Source organism: Leuresthes tenuis, unplaced genomic scaffold, assembly GCF_036924035.1.
Source record: "Leuresthes tenuis unplaced genomic scaffold, fLeuTen1.0.hap1 SCAF_22, whole genome shotgun sequence".
Lineage (NCBI taxonomy): Eukaryota > Metazoa > Chordata > Actinopteri > Atheriniformes > Atherinopsidae > Leuresthes > Leuresthes tenuis.
Window position 1 is genome coordinate 25,522,712 of NW_027325376.1, and position 25,214 is coordinate 25,547,925.

Consider the following 25,214-nt stretch of genomic DNA (forward strand, 5'->3'; position numbering starts at 1 on the left):
ATACAGAAATTGTTTAATTGCAGTGATTATCTCAAAAGATTGTGCAACAAAATATTAAGTTATGGGTACCATCATTTTTGTCCAGCCCTATTTCATTAGTTTTTTTTTTTTAAATAATTATGTTAATCAACATTTTAAAAGTAATGGCTGATTTTGATTATTTAATTTTCAATTAATTTTTATTTATTGTTACTTTTGTAGGTTTCAAGTGCTTTCAGTGAGAATTGTGGGTTTTTCTTTCTTTAACTGGGGGGTACCAACAATTTTGTCCACGTGTGTGTATGCACATTTACTTTCCATCAGCATCATAAGGATAAGCAATAGGCTCCACAGACTTGTTTTTAGAGGCGCTAAAAGGGATGTTGTTGAGTTGCAATACTGGATCTTACAGGGTTAAGGACATCACTTTCAGATCCTGTTCATCTGCTGTAGATAGTTTTTTTAGGCCTGACACTTCTTTTTTTGTCCTCCACTTATCCAGTTTCCTCAAATTAAGGACACACTGCACACCATGCTGAGATATGCTAAGTTCTAATAGCTCTTTGGGAATCACCTTGTTGCTGCAAAAATACTATTTTACTTTTTCATAGAGGCAACCAAAAAAATGGGAGCAAATGATTTGTGAAAGGCTGCTAGTAACAAAGTCCCTGAAGTTACCATTTAAAACAGGATATTTTCTATGTTGTCTGTTATGCGTAGACACAACACTGGTTCATGTAACTAGTGTTGTAAGAGAGAGAAATCGTGTTTTTTTTGTTTTTTTTCCTTTCTACCCAGTGATGCTAAGTGTGGTAAGATCCAGTGTCACAGTGCTGCCAAGAAGCCCAAAGGCACCAATGCTGTTTCCATTGACACAACTATCAAGACAGGTGGCAGAGAGGAGAAGTGCCGTGGCACCTATGTTTACAGCACTCAGGACGGCCAGGGTGACCTGCCTGACCCCGGCCTTGTCATGACTGGCACCAAGTGTGGAGAAGGAAAGGTTGGTAGAGTCCAGAAAGGGCTTTAAAAGCATTGTACAAAATACTCAGGTTTCACATTTATTATCCAGAGTGGGTCATTTTGTCAGTTAAGATGGCAAACTTCAGTATAAGTTTATCATATCACATTTAAGTCAGGAGACCTTATTTATAAGACACAAAGTCTGTATGGGGAGGAGGTCAGGGTTGATGGATGACTTAAGAAAACACACATTAAGCTTAATTTCATTCCAATTTTGAGGATGTTAATGTAAAACCCACATATTCTCAGAATATGTCGTCTCAACAAACCCATAATCATCATTGATACTTTTCCCATGATTTATATCTGTGGAGAGTTTGTCAGATTGTTTATTTGGTTTGACAGCCTGCAGTTTTACTGCTGCGTTACAGTCTCACAATGGTCATCGTGCAATGAGTATAACAGTAAGCATTCTTTCTTTTTTCCTTGCAGGCTCTGTTTAACAGAGTATTAACACTTAAACTAAAGACGACAGTCAGTTGTTATTAGACCCTGTTTGTTATTAGCTATTCATATACTCCTTAAGAAACAATCAGGTCTTTCTATCAGCCCTCTTCATACAAACCCAAATGTCACTGGTACCCGGGAGGTCTACTCCATGTTTGGTGTTTCTCTAATTAACACTTTTTCTGACACTCTTATTTCAGTTTCAGGATATAAAATGGAATATGAATTTCCACATAAACACGCCTACGGGTACAAAGATACATTACTCATATAAGTCAGATTAACTATGCTTGGGTAAAATGTGTAAAAATGCCCATGCAAATTCTACTTACTTTATTGCTTTCCCTCTGCATCACAGCCACTCAAATTCCATTTCAGTTATTGTACAGGCTGAGCTCAAAGGACTGAATATTGCTGTGATATATAAGTATAATAAGTAATATAAGTAATATATAATGAAAAGGCAGCAGGGAATATTGTTTGCCTTGCAGCATGTTGAATTTTGAGTCATCATACTGCACAGGTATTTTCACAGCAGTAAATCCCAGTTACAAATGTAGCTATCGTTAATTGATTCTCCTGCTAAAAATTGCGTAGCAACAACAACAGGGGTTACAGTATTCATGCAGATGCTAATATTCAGACGAAATCAACTCATGGTGGAAGGAGGTGCATGTGTTGGACTATGACAAGCAGCTTGCTAGAAAAACTGCCAACAAAACCCTTTAACTTTGTCAGTCTGACTTGTTACACAATTTCACCAAAGTTGCATATTGGCATTTTAATACAGCACACATATGGGCTTACCCTTCTGGCATTGTTAAATGAAGATTTTTGCTTTACACTTTAACTGTTTACTGATTAATTGTGTCCTCCACCTTCAATGTCTCTTGGGAACTTAACTTGTGTTTCAGTACATTTATGTTCTTTAGACTAGCAGCAGTAGTGTGTCTCAATTCGTTTGAATTAAACTCAGGGCATGTTTGTTGAGACTAGGCTTGCAACTTAAATTTGACTTGAACACTAGTGATAGAAATTTTTATTGGACTTTATTATTTAAAGGACTATAATCAATTACTTGATACCCTACCAAAATCCAAAGATTACAAATAATATTTCGAACTGACTCTTTGTACTTTGTGATGTTAACTTACAGACCTTTTAATATTAAGGAGCCTTTTCTACTTTAAAAGAGTCTCTGTTTCCAGATTAATGCTAGTGATCCTTTACACCACAAACTAATCTTACTTTTTCCTACCTAATTTTAAAATGATAGTTACAGCAGCTCAATAAACATCAATACAAATTTTGAAAGCCAATCTGTAAAAGCAGTGATTTTGGAAGCTGTTTAAATAGCTATTCTGGTGCTTTTTGCAGAAACTCCTCAGGTACTGACGTTACTGCAAAACTCAAGGGCGCTAGCGGAAGGTGGATCAAAGTCTGTATATGTGTATGAGCATGCACTGTCATCTTTACCACAGTATCTGATCTTTTTGCTCATCTTTCTGCAGGTGTGCAGAGACCGCAGATGCCAAAATTCCTCTTTTACTGAGCTGGAAACATGCATCGCACGGTGTCACAGCAATGGGGTATACACACACACAGTCACACAGAGACACAGTGTCATGCAACAGACTTAATTCACTTAGCTGCTGGGCACAACTCCCTAATCTTATTGTCACACTGTGTCCTTGGGCAAAGGTAGCACTTTGCAGAGCTGTCACCAAGTCTGTTGTTAAAGGCAGCAAAATAGATGGTTAGAATACAACAGCAACTGAAGTGATGAACTATTTATTGGAGCAGTACACGCAGGCTTGAGGCAGATAAGAAGGAATCATCCATAGTTTATGAGACAGTGACTGAGCTTCAGAGTGAAGTGTTTGTGTCTTAGACAGTCATTACTTTACAGAGGATGAGGCTTGATTTTTCAAGGAATTTAGATGATGGAATTTGGCTTCTCAAGATATTATCTGAAATGTATCATGTTTAGAAGTTGTGATTATTCAAGTATTAGCAGGCAGATCATTTAAATCTAGTATTTTCTTTCTCACAGATACACATTTTAAAAAAAATATGCTTATATGGTGCAAAATTTTGTTTCCAGACAAATTATATCATCACTACAAAGTGATGTGCCCACAAAAATATAATTTCTATAAATTACAGATACTCATGACAGTACACTTACATATAGTGCACTGTGTGCCCTGTGTACTTACTTGACTCTATATAAATTTTAAATATACGTATTAAATGCTAATCAGTGTAGAACTTCTATTGTGTTCAGTACTAGAGAAATCAGATCAAGACCTGTGTTAAATAAAATAAAAAAAAGCTTTTATGCAAACTGTCTTATAATAAGCAGACTATTTAGAGAGTTTGCCTCAGTATTTTCCCTCTGAGATAAACATTGTTTAAGCTGAACTAGTATAATGTGAGATCAGCTGTTGACTGTCAGGTTTCATAAAAACAATATCAGTTTTTAGGGTAGTGATGAGAAGGTCCTTCATTGACCACCCCTCAGTTATTCAGACTGTTATTTTATCGGGCCTGCACCTTAATGGGGTGAAGCACTACAGGCAATACAACAAAATTAAATTTTACAGATGAGGTTTAAGTGATCACCATTGCAGAAATTTGCTTTTTGATGGGTGGGTGGTGCATAGTGTTCTCCATCCCAGATGGCACGTAAACTGAAGAACCCTTAATAACATAGCTCACAGCAGTTGAAATGACCCTCACTAGCAGGGCAAACAGAGCAGAGTTCATTTTAACTGAAGCAAACTGCTTAGGCATGAAATCACAAATGCACACCCCAGATATCAAATATTCTGGTCACCTTCAAGCTGCAGTCTATGCTAGCAGCATTGTTAGATTATCCAACTTATGGTTCATGGTATGTTATGTGTATGTCAGTGGTGCAGAGGAATTGGGTGGATATCAGCACAGCATGAGAACATCAGTGAAAAAGCAAGAGTCACTTGCAAATAGTTTAATTCCATCTGTCTCCAGTAAAAGTTTGCAAAAGAACCAAGTGAAAAAGGAGATGGGTTTTAGCAATGATTCTGAACTATCACTCCAGCTCTGCACAAAATGAATCCCCTGAACATCCACTGACTAGTTATTTTTAAAAACAGCAGTTTTCTGAATTAGTGCATAGCCTTGAAACCACCACATAAATCTATTTTGTCATAAAGGAAAGCATGCACCTGCAGACTGTCACAATTGTGGTACAAGATGATTGACTTGCCCCTCTGTGTTGCCAGATCGGCTTCACTTTTCACAAAATTGATCCCATTCTACTTGTTGTCATTGTTCCTCAACGATTTAAGTTGACAGCCCAAATTCAGTGAAATCGGGCATTCAGGGTGGATCCATTTCCATGATGAAGGCACAATAGTTATCTGGCTATGGGGCAGGTGTTGCTCAGGAGAAAGAGTGGTCGTTTGCTTTTCTGAAGGTCCACGTCCCCATGACCACATGTTGTGTAAAAGTGCTTTGAATTCATATTCATCTACAGGTAACATATAAACATATGTGTATGTCTATTTGCCATTTAGATGCTTGTCCAAGGCTAATGTATCAAGTAGTCCTATTCTTGAATCACTTCAAATCAATGATACTTTATTAATCCCTGAAGGAATTAAATGGAAATGCTGCAGTATGAATTATTATTATAGTTAGGCTATTGCTATAGATGGATAACAAAATTTAAAATAAATCAGCTGACAGACATGTAGAAAATGTGAGTGTAGCAGAGAGGAAGGTGTGGTAGAAATCTTTAGATGTTGCCATGTTGTTGTTGGTGTGTTTATGTGTTAGTTGTGGGGTCACTATTTTGCAGTATACCAGAGTTTTAAACCTTTTGATCTGGCGGTGGAAACATTTCCAAGTTAGCCCATTAGACTGGTGATGTATTTTGATAGGGGAGCAGTGACTGAGATAGAATAAACTAAAACAACAAAAAAAATCCTTCTATGGAAAGTTTCTTGTACGCTTATATGCAAGTTTGCATAGACAGTGTTTGTGTAATTACTCTGGTTGCCTTAGGGATGATCAAATTAATTGATAATAAGAATGCTTATCAAACAGACCCTTTGAAATAAAATCTGAGAGCCTTGTCGTACTTCTCAGATGTGCATGAAAATTGCTGGATTCAGAAATATGTCTTTGAAACATGTCTGAACACTTGGGACTGGATAGTTGTAAGTGGTAAGATTGCCACCTTTTATGTGGCAGTACCCTGCATGAAAGGTACTACCTGCAGTAGGGGTCCTTAGGTAAGACCCCCTTACCCTACCAGTGTAAGATGCTTTGGAAAAAATGTCTGCTGAATGCATAAAAACATAAACAAAACAAAAACATATTAAAAAAGGAGACACACATAAAAGTATAGTCATTTTCATCATTTGAATAACCACCTTCAAATCCATCGAAAATGAACCAGAGCTTCCAGATAAAGTGCCTATGATTGAACCACCAAAAGAAGATAAATGGACTATGTTCAACACGTCAATCTAGACTCTTGTGCTGCCTTTGCTGTTGAAGTGTAATGTGTTGTCACGCCAAGATCTAAAGACCTCCTTCTGACTCAAACTACAAAACATAGACTGAAGTCTGATTGTCCACATTTCAGAAGATTTATAGCTTAGAATGACCATATTTAGGCCTTTGAAGCTTTAATTCTCCAGTGTCTAAGTGATAAGACAAAACTATCAAAGCAAGTCCTTCAAACGGCTGACCAGCTAAAGCTAACCAACTTGGTTTAGCATGGGGGGCTTTGATTTAATTTATCCCATGTTATTTTATGTGATTTTTTTAAGCTAGGCTTTGTAATTCATGATGTATATCTTCTTTTACTTAAAGAGCTAAAGCAGAAATAATTACTTTTAGAAATCTATTGAAAAGTTTCTTGATTCTGTTTTTCCTTTGCTGTTTAAATGTCTTTGTGCAGTATCTTCAACTATTCTTTAAAATCATCAAAGAATAACAACACAATTTTAAACATTTGATATTGTTTGGCAAAGAGCCTTGAAACTTTGCCTATTTTCCATGCATCGCTCTTGTTGCTAGTTCAGAAAAGCAGAGTCACCACTTACAATGATACAATGTGTGAATAAAAGTTTTCAAGTGTGACCCATCAGCAAATTTTCTTAACAGTATCAAAGTTTTTTGTGACAATTTCAAAAACTTAGGTTTTACTTAAGGCAACCTACACCCAAACAATGTGAGCCTAACTTTAGTTGTCATGGCCTAGTTTGTGTTTTGAACTGCTCTGTGACCCTGAGCATTAGAGGCAAATCCATCCTCAGCTGAAATTTCACACCACAGAAGTCTTTAAAGACTTGAGTCTCTGCTTACCTCATCTACTGTATTGGGAATGGGTTTACCACTGGCCAAGCGTTGTTATTTTACAAGGATTTAAATTATAAGTATGATGTATCCTGTCCTTCTCTAATCCGGTTCTCTCAGCACTTTGTTGTTTTATACAGTTTGTCCCCTTTTTGTTCCCTACTATCAGTATAAAAGTGGACTGATAATGGAAATGGCTTTAAGTCAGGATTATTCTAAATAGACAGTTCTGCCATCCTCTTTGCTTCAGGTTTCCTATTGTATTAGTGTGCAGTCTTAATTTAGTAATATCATTTGATTCATATTGATCCTCAGGCTTTTGGAGTGTAATGGATATCCATTAAAAAAAGGCTTCAGTAAAAAGCAGTATGAGTACCACTTGCCTCTGAGCTCACTGTTGGTTTGCATCTTGCAAAAGTTTTCATTAAGCTAGTATAAAACATTTGAGACCTTGACAGCAGATGAGAACATTATACTTGTATCCGTGATGATGTCTTTGCATTGCAGTTATGACATTGGATCATGCACAGTTCCCTGTCCTTATCTTTGCATTATGCAGAAATGCCTGAATATAGCCTTCAAAAACAATGTGAGATATATTTGCAAACAAACCACACCAGGCCTCAGAATTTAAAACAAGGGAGAGATAAGAATCAGCAAACAACTGAGCTGTTGTCATGTCGACCAAGTCCTGCTTATTTTGTCTTTCATTTCAGGGGGAATTTCTACCATAAGTTAATAATTAAGTTTTAATGTCAATAAGTATTTTTCTTTTTAACAACTTTAAGCTAAGTTAATAAAAACTTTGGAATTCTGTGTTTTAATTCAAAAATGGTAAATGGACTGTACTTGTATAGCACTTTTATATCTAAGACTAACCACTCAAAGAGCTTTACACTACATGCCACATTCACCAATTCAGCACATCTTTGTCCATATAGGCTACACAGTGAATCAATGCATTCACACACATTCATACACCGATGGACACATCAGTAGGAAATGTGGGGTTCAGTGGCCTGGGGAAGCCGGGAGTCAAACCACCGACCTTGCAATTGGTAGGTAACTGCTCTTCCTTCTGAGCTACAGCCCCCCCAACTTACCCATTAAATTGGCAACACTACTTCTTCGCAAAAGAGTTATGAAGGATTGTTGTTTCCTATTATACATTTTTTGGTTGAAAAGACATCTAAATGGTTCATAAACATCTTGTCTAAATTTGGGGTAAATTTAGTATAGATGTGACACTTTGGTAGAATTCTAATCTAAGATGAAGACATTGATTCAACATTCAAATTTAGCAGAGAATATCACACACCTATAAGAAAACATCCTACACCTGCATGCATAAATTATTCAAAATTGGCACCCTTATTTCAATAGTACTTGAGTATATAGTATAGTACAAGACTATGTGAAGTCTATTTCTACCAGTGTACAGTCTGTTCATGAAAAAGTTAAATTTTGTTATTCCTTAATCACTCAAAATCACAACTATTTTCATAACTAACATCAGAAGAAGGCGTATTGCCAGCACACATTTTTTGTAGTTCTATTGTTATATTTTAATATGACAGATTGAAAATGCTGAAATTATGTCTCACTGTTTAATCTGCTAGTTAAATATCTTGATATTATCCAATGTCACACCTGACTTTTTAAAGTCACACCTGAACAAAGTGATTGTGTTTTTTGACACATTTATGTTAGAACTGCATATTTGGCGACTGAAAAGTGGCTCATTAAAAAGGTTATCAGCCACATATCTGCAGGAGGCACTACCGCTCTGTGTCATTGATCTTGGCAAACAGTTCATGTATGCAACTATTAAATTTGTAAGTCCTCAGTTTTGCTAAATGATAATAATTTCTTCACATTTTTGTCTTCTGCTGCTCTCTTTAAGATCTCAGAGGCATCTTGTTGTCAGCATACAGCGAGTATTATATCATGTAGTATTTCATAGGACAAATTAAAGGCACTGAAAAGTCATTAAATATTCAAAAGTCATTAAACATTCAGATGTCAAAGCCACCAAGTTTTAACCAAAAGTCAGCATTTAAATCAATGCTGGTGGATTTACAGACTTCAGTAGATATGTGCTCAATCCATCCATGTTCTATACTTGCTTAATCTAACTCAGGGTTGCGTGGGGGCTGGAGTCTATCACAGCTGTCATTAGACGAGAGGCAGGGCGATATGTGCTTGATGTACAGGATAACAAGTACTCTATGAATGTATGCACTTTTTGATGCTGCCTCTGTAGCTAAAGAAAGTAACAGCTGCTGCAAATATTCATATACTGCAAGCACTGGCTCTAAAAAAAGAGGAAATGGTTAATTAAATGAATATATTAGTATTTTGTTATATTTTGAAATGTTTTTGGAATGGTGATATTAGCAGAGATAATACCTGCCTCTTTACATTACTTAATGCAACATTTCTTGTCACTTCCAAGGCCACAGAATGCATCTTAAGCAAAGCATATTATTTTGTTGTTACACCAAAAATATATTTGATAAATTTTCATCATAATCCCGTACAGCTGCAGTGATATATTGGTGAATTGTAACACAACACAGATAATTTAGATCCTGGCATACTCGTGTAAACAGCAAAGTGAACAACCAGGATTCTTGGGTTGTTTCAAATCTTTGCATCATGTATAAGATGAAGGCCAGGGATAAAACCTGACCAGTAATATCTATGTGCTCGTGTCCATGCTTTCTTGGATGATCTGCTGGTGATAATTTTTGACACTTTTAGCATTACTGCAGAATTATATTATATGCAGAATGCCATACTTCTGATCCAAATACACTCAGCGATAGCTTGGCAGAGCTGATGAAACCTTTTATCAAGAGATGTTGTCACCATACACAGTTGGTGTGTATGTTAATTATCATAGATAATTAAAAAACTTTTAAACATGGGCACGACACTTTGTATATTGTCAGTGTTCTGCAGTTTGTTCCTTTTAAACAAGGTGAATATCTTACTGAGAAGAAAAACCCTTTAAATCTGTTGTGAACAAGACTTTTGTGCCTTTAATGTGAGTGGTACACCTTTAAACACAAACACACACAAGATTATGCAGAGGCTGAATCACATTAATGAATGCATTGTTTGTATATGACTGTAGGTGTGCAACAGCAACGGGAACTGTCACTGTAATCGTGGTTGGGCTCCACCCTTCTGTGAGAAACCAGGGCTGGGCGGCAGCGTGGACAGTGGACCTGTGCAGTATGACAGTGAGTATATCGATGAAGATTCTCAATCATCCAGGTCATGATAATCATAAGAGCTTGAAAAAGGGCAACAGGTCTTTTTCTTGGAAATGTCTTCAAGATCCAAGGAGAGGTCCAGTTGCCCTTATTCAAATAAGTACATACATGTCTCTCTCTTTGGATAACATTAGATTGACTCGCATAGGATACGTTCACAATGCAGGTTTTAATGCTCAGTTCAGATTTTTTTGTTGAGATCCAATTTTTTGCCGTGGTTCACATTGTAATTTAATTGCAACTGCCGTCAGACTCCAGTGTGAACAGTCTGCGGCCCTGATGTGACTCGCATGCACAGGAGGAGACATGACGTCTCACACACGGCACGTTATGTTTATGGAAGTAAATATAGAGGCTACAAATGTCAGCGTGTGTGTCTCATTGTGCAATCAAAGCCGACAAAATTCTGAGGATTTTGGTTTAGTCAAATACCTGACTTTCTTTCCACCGACTAGCTCCATTAAGGATGTCCGCCGTGTTTGTTTCGTCCATTGTTTACATTTGATCTTGCTGCGTCCCGCCTCCTCCGACGCAGAATTATAATGTCTGTCTCACTTCAGTGACATAAAAGAATGAATGAGAATGAAATGCGACATGATCATTCAGACTTGGGTCGCTCTAAAAAACATCAGATATGTATCTAATAAAGGACCACATGTGAAAGTGGCCTGGGTTCGGATTTGAATAAATGTGGTTTGTGCTGTTCTTACTGTAATAAAAGAATCAGATATAGGTCAGATTTGGGGCACTTTTGCCAGCAGTCTGAATGTAGTCATTGACTCACATTAACTGACACTCTATGCTTACTCCAACCTTAGCCTTTAAAGGAGGCAGAAGGAGGAATGGGCTAAATGAGATTTTAAATGATCCAAGTAAAAAAAAAAGCAGATACTGGAAAGAAGCAGTTACGTTTTCATATATGTATGATGTGTCTAATGGCAGGAGTACTAGAGGACATTTAAACATTCAGTATTTTTGTGTGTGTCCACAGGTCAAGTGGGTCTGGTGGCGGGGCTGCTGTTTGCCTTCCTAGTGGTCCTACCTGCAGTGTTATTGCTCTTCTACTGTTACAGAGTCAAAACCTCCTACTTGCACAAATGGCTTTCGCAGAGAGAAAAGAACAAGAGTAACAAGTACTGTTCCCTTCCTGTTTGTCTGTCTGTCTGCTAACACACTTCTAACTGTCCTATACTCCTACACAGATGCCAGCAATATTTCATCCATTCATTTTCTAGACCGATTTAATTCAATTTAAGTTCTAGGGCTGCCATCAAGCGAGAGGCAGGCAACTCCATCATAGGACCAACACATAGACAAACCAAATATAGAAAATAGATGAATGGAACAAGAAGGTTGTGCTCTTTTCAGTTTTATATCCATTTCATCTTCTATTCAGGAAGCAATATATTGGAGAGGAAATGTAGAGGAGGAAGGAAAGCGGAAGCACGTGTTGTTGTGTCTTCGACCATTCACAGCAGATCAGTACATACACCAGAACTTTCTGTGTCCATCAGCTTAAATGGCAACATTTTATGCTGCAGCTAACCTCCATCAGAATCACACACAATCCATGTAGCCATAAAGCCTTGAGCTTCTTTTATGAGCATTGCCACATCCCTCACATACAGTCAACCTCGTCATAATACTGGCTGAATAAGTACCTCTGAAAATATTCAGGATTTCAACAGTGATTTGCCGAACACAAATCTGTCTGGAGAGGATCCAGCATCACAGCACCTTTTTAAAGACCCTGACCTTCCAAATTAAGACAGAAAGAGAAGCTAAGTGCTGATGATGTTGGGCCTCAGCAGGATATTACAGTAACTCAGGGGAGGTCATAAGTGATTGAATTGCTATCGATATGAAAAATCACACCACTAAAATGATAAAAAAAACACTTAACATGACCAGCAGCAGTGAAACCCAGTTTTGCTCCATGGCCAATAGTCTGGGTTTATATACAGTTCAACAGAGGACAGCAAGTGGCTCATGCTCATTTTGGCCTGTCTAAGTATATTTATATATAGACCTCTATTTGGCTAAGAGTCTGCAGTACATACATACACTGAGTTATCACTAAGTTATTCATTTATAAAGTACCTATGAAAACTCTAATCCAATTCAGTACAACAGCTATGCAGTACATCCATTTTTGGATGCTGTTGTCAGATATTTTATTTGTTGACACAGTATAAAGGATCAACATAAATTTCAACTTAAAAGTAGCTTATGACTATGTATTTTTATATAAACATATTAATCACATGATAACTCGTTATGTGAAAAAGCTAATTATGTTGGTTTTGAGGCTGCACGGTGGTGTGGTGGTTAGCACCGTCACCTCACAGCAAGAGGGTTCCAGGTTCGATCCCTGCCTGGGCAAAAACATGCATGTCAGGTTAATTGGTGACTCCAAAATGTCCGTAGGAGTGAGCGTGAGTGTGCATGGTTGTTTGTCCCGTTTGTCTCTATGTGTGGCCCTGTGATGGACTGGCGACCTGTCCAGGGTGTACCCCGCCTTTCGCCCAATGACTGCTGGGATAGGCTCCAGCCCACCCGCTACCCGACTGACGGTATAGAGGATGGCTGGATGTTGGTTTTGTATCCCACAACTTTATTCCTTTAGTATAAGAAAGATATATAAGAAAGATCAGACCATACCTGACCCAACATGCCACCCAGCTTCTGGTGCAGGCCATGGTCATCTCCCGCCTTGACTACTGCAACGCTCTCCTAACTGGTCTCCCAGCCTGTGCTGTGAAACCTCTGCAGATGGTCCAGAACGGCTTTATGGCTTCGATCAGCCTAAAAGAACACGTCCCCCCTCTGTTCATTGAGCTCCTCTGGCTGCCCTTAGCCGCCCGCATCAAATTCAAGTCCCTGATGTTAGCTACAAAGAGCTTAATGGAACGGCTCCATCTACTTGGATGCTCTTGCAAAGGCTTCTGTCCCAACTGGGTCCCTCCGTTGGTCCCAGGATTGTCGTCTAGCAGCTCCTACACCACGCCTAAGACAATCCAAACTCTGTTCATGTGTCGTCCCACGATGGTGGAATGACCTACCGAGCGCTACCAGAACAGGGGCGTCCCTGTCTATCTTCAAGAAGCTCCTGAAAACCCAGCTCTTCAGAGAGCATCTCCTATCCTAGCACTTACCCTGTACTTCCCTACCCCCTCTATCTCTGCACTTTATCTTTCTGTACTTCTTTCTATGCCTGCACCCTATCTCTGCTCTGTCACCTCTGACAGAGTCGGACTCCTGGGTTCCTTTTATGCAGTTTATTGTTAGCTTCTTTTATATAGCTTGTTATATCTTCATTTGTAAGTCGCTTTGGATAAAAGCGTCTGATAAATAGAAACAAACATAAACATTAGTTCTCTTTTACTGCTTACTTGTTTCCAGCAGCCGTGCTCATTAAAAAAGTCAACTATACAAAACCTGATGGTTAGAGACAAGCTGGAGAACACAGTGGAGCATTTAGACTCTAACAAGACAGAGACTTTCCTCATGAGTTGAATGATTATCAAAGTAATTTATATTACCAAAATTAATCAATATATGAGAATACGTTTTTTGAGGGTGTAGTATTACTCGTAATGAATGCAAGAAGGCAGCAACATATTCCTTAAAAAAGGAATACATGTGTAAATAAATAAATTTGAAAAATAAGCATATGTATAGCAAAGGTAATCCCTCTCAATCATAGCTATGAACCCATCCAAAGTGTGTGATGGTGAATTTATTCAGTGAGTTTTATTTTCATGCATTATCATACACCTGGGCCACTGGACCAATAACATGGCATATATATAACTATGTAAACCACAGTTGTATTCAGAGATACTGTTCTGATGAGAATGATCTCATTCATAAGTGTGCGTGTATTTATTAATTTGGAACATCAGAAACAACACCATGTTGAGAATTTTAAAAAACATCACCTGTTGTCATATATTTAGCATTTGGGTCCTCAACCTCACTTATGACACTTATAACTGTTTGATCTTGTATAGTATATAAAAACACAAAAGCAACAGAACTTATATTTATGATATCTCAATGTCAGAACAATTTACACATAGTTTAAGGGAAGTTGGTGCTTAACTTGAATTAGATTAGATCAGTTATGATATAGTCCTGGCTGAATAAAACTTGTGGTCCACTGATACAAATTTAATAATAAATAAAGCAATCAGTGTGTCAGAAATATGATAATTCACAATACAAACCTTTGGAACAAGAACAAGATATATCCTCATATAGTTAGGGGCTTCAGTTCCGATTCACACAGCTCCATGAAATTGTAAACATACATTTCCTTTAATTCTCATGCGGTCACTTACCTTCTTTGGCTCTCAACTGAACACCTGAGATTGACATTGATCGTCTCATCCTCAAAAGAAAAGAAAAAAAAGTGAATTCCCTAAAAGGCTGAGCTGTCTGCCCCGCTTTTACTCATTGCATTGACATGGTAGTGTTGCAAAAACACTGCATCTCATGTCATAATGATGAAATTTGATGGTCTTTTTTTCAATTAGAAGGTCAAGGAATCACATTCTCGCTCACGTTTTGCAGTTATTACTCCATGTGATATTACATCACATTGACATGCCAGTGTCTGGTACATCTGTGAAGCAAGTTTAACCTCACTTTTTACAAGACCATTCAGTTGAACTTGACACCCTGATCTGAAATTAGCTCCCCAGACACTGGGCTGAAACAACTATGTCCTACCTCCTATTTTATTCTCCCATATTCAATTCAATTCAATTCAATTAAATTTTATTTATATAGCGCCAGATTACAACAATTGTCATCTCAAGGCACTTAAGTAATATAGTCCAATTCAAGCCAATTGGAATTCAATTCATTGTAATCATAATCCAATTAATTCATATAGAGCTAATTCAAAAAATTAATATCCTAGCTAAGGAAACCAACAGATTGCACCGAAATGTGTCTTCAGTCCAATCTCCCGTCCTGAGCGTGCCTGTGGCAACTGTGGAAAGGAACGACTCCCTTTTAACAGGAAGAAACCTCTGGCAGAACCAGACTCAGGAAGGGTGGCCATCCGCCTCGACCAGCTGGGGTTTGAGAAGACAGAAAAGAGGGAAAAGAGGGGGGAAAAACACCATAACGCCATTCAAAGGATATCTGTTGGAACAGGGAAACATAGGTTAATAACCACAATAATGTCACATGTACATAAAATCAATTTTGAAATTAAACAGGGGGAAAAAGAGAGCAAAGTGAGGAAAGGTGTGACAGATGAGGTCCCCCAGCAGTCTAAGCCTATAGCAGCTTAACTATGGGATGTTTCAGGATTACCTGAGCCATCCCTAACTATAAGCTTTATCAAAAAGGAAAGTTTTAAGCCTAATCTTAAAAGTGGAAAGGGTGTCTGCTTCCCGGACATTTACTGGCAGCTTATTCCACAAGAGAGGGGCCTGATAACTGAAGGCTCTACCTCCCATTCTACTTTTAGAAACTCTGGGAACAACAAGTAAACCTGCAGTTTGGGAGCGAAGTGCTCTGTTAGGAAAATATCTTACAATTAAATCTTTAAGATATATCATTCCAGAAGAGAAATTTTGTGTTCACTCCTTTCTGTCTCTTTGTCCACCTGGGGCTATGTCAAATTGAGAAGAGTCATGAAGCATGACAGCATGCAGTCATCAAGCCCTGGTTTATTTTTCTGTCTGTCCTCATTTATCTGTTTAGGACGAAGGCATCAGCAGATAAAGGGAAAAATGGCCATCTGAATCCTGCCTTTCACCTGAAGGTGGTCGGACCAATCAACAAAGCTAGTGGCCACAAGGGGGTGAGTGGAACGTGTGTATGTTGAGAAAAATAGAGAATGGCAAATAGGAAGGAAGGGAGCAGGAAAGTGACTTGCTGTTGCGTAATGAATGATAACTGTTCATGAGGCTGACCTTCATATTAAATAAATTCATTTTACAGCAACTTGTTACATTATGTGACCACTTAGAGTCTGCATTCTCCCACACCCACAACTGTCATCAGCACCGCTTCACTAAGCCTTAAGCATCATTTCATCATGCCTTTATTCCCTTGTATCTATGGCATTTCTTTGATTATTTTTCTGTCTTTTGGAGAGGTCACTGGCAAGGAGGGAGTAATGTAAGGTGAATGTAAGGAGAAAAATGCTGATTAAAAAGGGGAAAAGAAATGGATTGTAAATCCAAATGTACTCCATTCCCATTTTTCAGAGAATTGTAAGACATTATATTTTCTGAATAAGTTGTACACGGTTGTATATCTATAATATCGATGTACCACAAGACTTTAGATACATGGTGGAGAAAACGTTTTAGAATAGTCAAAAGTTACAGGTTTGACTTTTAACAGCAATACAACGTGTTGTCATGAGAAAGCTGCAGCAATTCGACAAAAATTTGTTGGAAACTCTTATTTTATACTGATTTTCTTTTAATTCGGATTGTTAATGTATGTCTCTTCTCTGCTCCCAGATTCCTCACACCAACAAAGAGGTCCTGCCTCTCAGACCAGGCTCCATACCAAATGGCACTCAGCCAGTAAACATTGTGCGACCTCTTAGGCCTGTCCCATCTCTCCAAGGTCGTCCCCGGGATTTCAAGGTGGTACGGCCACCTTTACCAACTGGAAAGCCCCCAGCAGCCCCACCCAAGTCCCCTCCAACTCCACAGAGACTCAGCCCACCTAAGAAACCACTGCCCCTTAACCCAACACGATCTCCACTGGTAAGGCCCTTTAGGTTGACCCTGTTGGCTAATTCTGTTTAGTAAAAAACTGCGACTGAAGGTCATTTTACATAACGCTAAGAGCCACAATGTACCTGAGAAAAGTGAACATCTGGGCAGACTCACAAAGAGACTCACTTGGTACTGAGAACGATGAAGATTTATCCTACTAATATATTATCATCTCCACTAAAATAAATGACAAAAAGCAAAAAAAGCTGCCTTGGGAAAGCTTAACTTTATAATGTAGTTAAATAATGTATAAATTATTGCCAGGATCCATGATTTTTTGTGTTCTGATTTTTCTTGTCCCTCAGGTTTCTGTTATGTGTGTTGTGTTGAGTCTCGATTAGACTTCTTGTTTTTTTTGTTACTCTAATGTTTTGTCTTGTCTTGTTGTCGCGGTACCACCTCTTGTTCTGTTTCATGGTTCAGGCTACTTCTGGTCAGTTGGTCGTTTGCAGCGTTGTCTGCATTTTGATTTTCTTAAGTTTCGATTTTATGTATTCTGGTGTGCTTTTTGTTTTAGTTTGCAATAAATCAAGTTTACTTCAACCAGTTCTGGTGTCTGAATTTGGGTCTCCATCACCTCATTCTCCACCAACTATAACACAGAGCTTTTGCTAAAACCATATGTCTCTTTGAATTAGGGTTCTTCTAAGAAGTGTAAAGATTTTTATTAGATCAAGTTGAGTTAATAATGTGTTTTCTTTTTTGTTTGTTCTATTTTTTTAGGCAGATATCTGTTGTTTTGAGTGTACTTCATGGTCTGATCTCAGAGCAGTATGGTAGTGGTTTTTTTTTGTTTTTTTTTACTTTTTTAAATCAGAAACCCTTGGGAAGTTGCTGAAGCAATGCAAGGGACACCTTGGGTGATGACTGTCAGTACACATATTGTAAAGGAACAGAACTCTCCTGCCTGCTGTGACTATGTGCCAGGAATATTGTATTTGGTTTGGCTGTTGTTGTCACTAAGCCTCTTTTTGCTCTTTTTTTTTGTTTGTTTGTCTTAAAAGATTGTTGTTTTCTATTTGTGTATTTAACAGCAGTCTGCAAAGTTCCTATGAAAGTGGCTTAATGGTTGCTAAGTTTGTCTGTCCTGACATCCTGTTTGGTTTGATTGTTCAATAATCTAAATATCACTCTTAACTGTCTCACAGTTGGTGTCTGAGCTGCAGTCGAGACCGTCCCCCTTCCCTCCTCAGAGGCCTCTCCCCCTCAGTCCAGCCAGGGTAGCCTCCACCACAGCAAGTCCAAGCCGAACCCCCGGCTCCAAACGCTCTGAGGGCCTGCTGGTCATGATGCCCCCAGCAGTTGGACCCAAACCTGTGGGCAAAGTCTCAGCTATCCCCCCTCTCAGAGTACTCAGGTGAGCACTGACACACTGAAACACTTTGAATACTTGAATAGTCATTAGCTGATTAGGTAAGTAAGGTGCCCTTGTTTTCTCATATCATGTAGTATAAGGGTTAGGGTTAGAGGTTTTTATTTCATTTCCTTAAATCAAATTTTTTTGTGTGTAATTTTTTTTCTGTGTAAATGAAAAAAACATATTAACCAAAAGAAAAGTAAAAACAAATAAAGATGTTGGTAAATCATGCATTTTATCATAAAGAGGTCCCTCAGGTTACTGCGGTGGGAAGGAATGATGTTTTGTACAGGAGCACACCGACTGAAGACACTCTATTATTTGTTCAGTATATTAAGTAGATATAACAGGTGCACTGTGTTGTGCTTTTATGTTAGCAGCTTAGACAACATTGCTCTTTCTAAAATCAGGTCCAATGGCTCCAGAGTAGTCCCCAGCACAGAGCCAGCATTCTTTATCAGTTTGTTTAGTTTCTGTGAGTCACTGGCTCTGACGCTACTTCCCCACCAGATGGTTGCAAAGAAAACCGCATTCTCCACCAAAAATGTATGGAAGATGTGCCACAACTTGTTGGAAAACTGTAGACTGATTGACTGACTGTACATTTCCAGTCTAGTTTGTGTCCCTTTCACCCAATGAGATTTAATGTGAGATAGGCTGTCTCACATTATATTAACATATGTATTCGACTGGATAGTGTAGAGGTAAGATTGCCAACTTTCAAGTGGGTGATCGAAGTTTGAATCCTGATGTCAAATCCTGACTCTTATGAGCATGCATATCTCCTAACAAGCAATGACTCGCATCAGGTAAATAATTACTAGAAATTAATTAAGTCTGACTCGCACTAAGTCAAGACATGGATATGATCTTCATGTGGCTCACAGAGGGCATGTGTGACCTCAAAGCACCCCTGCTGATTCATGTGACCACCTCCTCACAGTTTATAGTGCCACAGGTTGCCACTGAACAGTGGATGTGGCGGTGAGCAGTACCAGATTATGGTCTGCAGCGGAGCGAGAGGCATGGTTATCTCAAGAGATTTCTGTTGATGCATTCATGTTATTCTTATAGCATGGCAAAAACTGAGCTGATATCCCATACATGCATTAGTGTTTCTTGATACATATGTAGCTTCCAAATTAACTAAAACAGAACAGACATACAATTTTCATGTCAATTTGAAAGTATTACATTTGTTTTTGTTTTTTTTTTGTTGTTCACTTTCCTTTATAAAGAATATTGCTTTTTGAGGCAATTTATCATACAGGAGTACAAGTTCCATCTCTGTTCCTTCCTTCTAAGTCCTAGACAAAGCTTTGAATTGATCTTTTCTTACTTAAAAGCCCTTAAAACGCTTTGTTACTTTCTTCAGACATTAATTTAATCCCAGAAAACCAGTCTCTGTTGAAATATTGCATATTTGGAGAATTTTCCATAAATATGATTCAATTCATACCTTTAAATGACTAAGATGGAACGCTATACTTTTGCCACATTTAATAATCTTGGAATATTGTAATTAGCCCTGTGGCGCTCCTCTGCTGCTGGCTGTTACGTATTCAGGTTTGCAATGTAGTCATTTAAAGCCATGAATTCTGCATATTGTGACATCTGTACTTGGGGTCTAGAAGTATCCTTTTGACAAGTCCTAAAATTTTTTATATAATTCAATACGTATCTAGATACATACGTTAAGATAAGATTCAGGAACAATAAGTTCTTAAATAGAACGATGCAATTCAATTGGATGCAGTCAGGTACGGTTCTTTAATATGAATATTTTTTTCATTTTACATCAGAAGAAGACATTTTTGTAAATGCCCCATTGACTCAACAGACTCTACACTTGTGTGTGAGTGTAGTTATGGTGCTGACCCAACATACTGATGTTAAGACCCATGAGAATTCAGTCCATACTAAAATGATAACACGAGTACTTGATGTGGTCAGACCACAGCCATCTTCGAACTTGATCTTCATTTTGATTCTTACTGCACACCTGTAAAGTTAGACTATATCTTGCATTATTCAGTTATTATCATGCAAGGTTTGTAAATTTGTGGCATACCCAACAGTTGGACATATGCAAACCTGCAAAAGTACTTCAAACTACCTCTTTAGATGCTCCCACAAAAGGAGACTTCTCCATGACCGTATCTGTCATGATGGTACGCACACAAACACACACTGAAATCAATTGTTATTGCATCCATTCAAAAGAAAAACAAAACAAAAAAACCACATAGCTTAAAACTTTAGATTGTGTGGTGGATATATGGTTTAGCACGATGTGTGTAAATGTAGTGGGAGACTTACTTTGCTGTCTCAGAGAATAAACGAATTTACTAAAATTTACTTTCATCAGTTGTTAAAAAATATTGTTTTGTATTGATTCTATTCATTTGGTTGGACGTGGTAGGCTTGCCTTACTTACAGGCTGCCACACTGCTTTCTTGCAATTAATGTAAGCCAGCACCATTATCTCCTCCACCCACTCAAGTCCATTGCTATTCTATCAAGCAGTATGCCTTACAGCTCTCTGCACTCGTTGTTGGACTCACAACAATGTTTTCTGACTCACTGAGAATGTTCCAGTCATTCACATTATGAAATGCACATAATAGTAAAGTTGAGAAAAAAAACATTGTGGTTTTTCTTCCATACGCTGATGGTTCAGCACTGTTTGAAAGGCCTGTTTAAGATCTACATGTAAGCAAGGAGCAGCTGTACCTGTGGAAAATACTGCCACTCTGTATTCCTGTTTTTATAATTCCTGCTGTTTTTTGTTTAAAGCACAGATAATAAATACTTCATTTAAATTTTTTTTTTAAAAGATAATTTTTTCCTTGTATAAGAGCAAGCCGCTGTCTGATGGTTAGTATTTACTGTCCTCTGATGCAGACCCAAGCATTTTGTTTAATGTACTTCATCTGCAGAGGTTGTAAAAACCTTTTATGGTTCCTCTGCTTCTGTGATTGAACAGATGGATCAGAATGTCTGCAACTAGTTCTCACCGGCAGCTCTGATACTAGTTAAGTTTTACACTTCCACATCCTTGATGAGGAGGGAGCATCTATTAGACTTTATATATCAGCCTCTTAAAAGGACTTTGCTGCATTATTTTAGACTCAGCACACCAAGAAACATTATTCACATTATGCCCTTTGATTGAAATGGAAAAAAATTCATACATGCATGAGAATGGCCTTATTTTCAATAATCTTCTGCCTGTTACCATAGTTACTTAATGGTTAAATGTTATATGATTTGGCTAAAAAGTTTGTTAAAAATGGTCAAATGTGATGGAGAAGAAGATGGAGACAGAACCCACGACAGAAAATGGAAAGTCCAGGAACTGAATCGATGAACTCTGTACTGCATATCTGACTGAGGGACTAAACCCATTCACATTTATGCATATTGTAAATGATATTTTGGAATGAGTTGGTACAGTATGTGAAAAGTTAGAAATCTAAAGAAGCTCATGAGCAGCTTTGTGCTTGGCAGGTGTATTGTCTACAAATTGACACGCTTAGTATTGAATTGGTTATTAAACTTTTATTTTGGCTTACTCATTAAAGTAAACCAATTATCAAACTTGCAAGAACATTAAGCAAAGTATGGATTTTGAGTCACAGGTACTGGGTTTTATCAGTTGCTATATACACGATCACCCATAAGATTATGATCACTCTTGACCACCTGGAATAAGTGGTATGGTTTGCAATAGATCCTTTGGGCACTGTAGGTTGTGGGGTGGATACTTTGTGGATTGGCCTGCTTCCAACAGATGTCATCAGATCAGGTTGATATTTGGGGACTTTAGAGACACCACACCTTTAAGACATTTTGTGGTGCTCTTTGAGGGTGGCTGCTACTGTAGGTGAGTATGTAGGCTTTGTATGTATGATTAGGACTAATTTTGAATTTAATTAATTGGATTTGATTTGATTGGATTTGATTACAATGAATTGGACTGTAATTGGCTTGAATTTTACTATATCATTGAAGTGCCTTGACATGACATTTGTTGTGATTTGGCACTATATGAATAAACTGAACTTAAACTGATTTAAGTGTCATTGCCATATGATGGGGATATGACTATACAATATATGGTATTATTTAGGTAGTGTCAAAGTGTGATAAGTGTCAAAGTAGCTTCCGTATGAATGGTTAGGATAGTGTTTTTTTCCAGCAGAAGATCGCTTTTGTACCAACATATACTTGCTTAATCTGTCAGGGTGTCTTCTACTCAAAATTCAAAAAGTTCATCACGATTTTCAGAGTTTGTACCACATGCATTTCCAAATGCTACTGAGTGTACTATTTCACTTCATGTGATTCTTCCTCACATATGCTGCAGGCACCATCAGCTTGCAATAAATAAAGCTGAAGTAGCTGTACACCTAATACCCTCTATTGGTTTTCCAAGCTGGTTGTCAGTTCTGGTTATCAGCTACTTTAAGTGGTCAGTGATGCATTTTTACTTAGAATGGAGATCATGCAGGAGGTAGGAGAGGCTGGATATGTCATAAATCGAGTCAACTCAAGGTGCAAGTTAGAGGGACTGACATTTAAACGCAGTGATATTTTGATGGCAGCCAAATTATTAACATTTTTTGCTGTCCTAACATTTAGTCTGTTTTTCCATCTTTTCCTAGCTAGAAAATAGTTTCGTAAAAAAACAAAATGTCTCAGTAATCGCATGAAAGAGCTACTCACTGTGGTATGAAATTTAGTCAAGCTCAAGGAAAGTGTTCATTTATTTGGGAGCATTTTCAGCGGTGGATTTATCCAATTTGGTGGCAGCAAGGCAGAATATGTAGGCTGAGACAAACACTGATCATTAAGTGAACAGTGTACCTGACTTTAACACTTAGACCACCACAGTAAGCAATAAGTGGTCCACAGGTGGTTTATTCACCAATCAGAATGCAGATGGTTTGTTCCTTTTGTCATCCATGTGTCAAAGGCACCCTTAATTTCCACCCTAATGCTCATAAATGTGTTTGTACAATAAAGAAAAGCTCTGCATGTACAGATTAACATTGTTTGAATGAGAAACCTATTAAGAAGCATTTTGTAGAACCATCTGTGGCACAGATAAGTGAGATCTATCATTGTTAAACACACACAATACACCAAACGTTTTGGCTCTGAAAATAGACAATAAGAAAAGTAAATGACATTTCCAGCCTTACTTAAAGAAAACATCAGCAGGTCAGTATGCCTGACGCAAGAATCTCTTCTTTGTCCCCCTCTTTCTAGACCGGTCCCTGGTGCCAAACAAAATACAGCCTCACAGCCGCCACGAAAATGACCACCTTCTTGTCCTTCCACCTGAGGAGGCAGTGGCTGACAGCCTATTTGCACTAAAGAGACTTTGCCTGCTGAACTGCATTGCTGTCACACATACCAGAGGAGGACGAACACAAAGTTGAAACCAGAGAGACGGAGGAACAAACAGGACTCGCACTAGTTCAGATTTTAAATGAAACCTTACCCCAACTCTCTCCCTGTCCTTTATTCTGACCCTCACCCTCTTTCCCCACCTGTTCCCAGCGTGCTAACAATAACCATGACAACGCGGTTTTGCACGGAGGCCTTGCAGACTGAGACAATTACATTTACCAAATCATTTTTTTAGGATTACTGTTTAATTTTTTATATGTTAATGCTGTCCATGTATACAAATGCATTTTTGTAATGACCTTTGTTTGGTTTACAGTTTTGTTTTGTCTTTTACATGCCATGTGTTGTGATTTATGTTATGTGCCAAAGAGTTGACTCCATATCTGGGTGTGTCCCAATTTGCTTGAAAATCTTGTTATGCTAAGTTCACCACAAGTCACACCTCCATATTTTAATTTTTTTTAAGATAATTTATTCTAAATTGCAAATCCGGGGATACAAAAATCTAATGTCAGGAGAAAGGAGAGCCAATCATGCAGCAGCTTCTTTTCAACACTGTTTACATGGTGGAAGGCTTGATGGAGGCTTGAGCTTGCAGGACACACCCTAGTCGTTCATTTTTTTTTTTCTTAATGTCTTTGGCTGTGTGTTATGATTTTTGATTGGTTATCATAAACCTGTTTTTACAAAGCTCTGATCAAGTTGTATTTTTTCCTTTTTAACCTTTTTGATTGGAATAAACAGCTGATGATTTTAATTTTCTGTTCAGTACTTTTGAAGCACTATAGGGGAAGAAAATGGACACATATTTGATATAAACAGGGTAAATGTCAAACTGAAAAAAGCTAACCATTGTGAGATTTTCTCAAAAATCTCTCAAGTCTCTCAAGTGGTGAAATGCTTCGTATACCTTTCATCATTATTATTCTATTTGTTTTGTCAATGTGTTTCACCTTCTACTAAAGAGTAGTTCTAAGACCTTGAAACAGCAGGTCAGGTCAAGGTTGTAAGTTTTTATCATGTGTAGTACTTAAGTCAAAAACAAACTGCTAATGTCCTGGACATGCTTTGGGGTCCACCATAATATAAATGTTTGAAGCCAGGCAATGGTTTCAATTCATAAGCATTCGTAAACTCTGTGCCAAAGTGCCTTAGGCCTGTATTCTTTACAATGGCCAGAACTCATCCCAAAAATAAGTCTGATGCTTTAGAAATCATGTATCATTTCAGTATTAAAGTATCTCCGAGTTGAAGTTCTCAGTCACTTGTTCCAAATGTTCCTTGGGTATTGGTTAAGAGTATTACTCTACTCTACTCTACTGTGTGGCTTCATTCAGATTAACAAGTAATCACAGAATGTCTGTATATACACTCTGACTTCTTTGCTGGATCCACTCCATCCATCCTTCATGTGCAGCCTTTTCTCCAGTCTAGCAGCTAACAGCACCAGACACTTGCGCAGTGTCGTACAAGTGCAAAGCTATTCTGTTAAGCACCTCTTTCTAGAATGAGAAGGTTTCAGCCACTGGGAACTTCATCATACTATGTAATTATTATGATTCTGAGGGCTTGATTCACCCTGTTGATTGCAAGTAAAATGTA

At 38.0% G+C, this 25,214-nt stretch overlaps 1 protein-coding gene across 1 annotated transcript in view; it reads left to right on the top strand.

The window, feature by feature from the left end:
* The window catches only part of adam19a (ADAM metallopeptidase domain 19a), a 223,620-nt gene extending 199,318 nt beyond the window's left edge, over positions 1-24,302 (top strand). The window contains exons 16-23 of the mRNA XM_072376152.1: positions 778-982; positions 2,961-3,038; positions 9,941-10,049; positions 11,074-11,215; positions 15,804-15,903; positions 16,574-16,825; positions 17,986-18,194; positions 23,469-24,302. Coding sequence (XP_072232253.1) covers positions 778-982; positions 2,961-3,038; positions 9,941-10,049; positions 11,074-11,215; positions 15,804-15,903; positions 16,574-16,825; positions 17,986-18,194; positions 23,469-23,520 — 1,147 coding nt within the window. The 3' untranslated portion in view covers positions 23,521-24,302. The remainder of the gene's footprint in view (positions 1-777; positions 983-2,960; positions 3,039-9,940; positions 10,050-11,073; positions 11,216-15,803; positions 15,904-16,573; positions 16,826-17,985; positions 18,195-23,468) is intronic.
* The last annotated feature ends 912 nt before the right edge of the window (positions 24,303-25,214 follow it).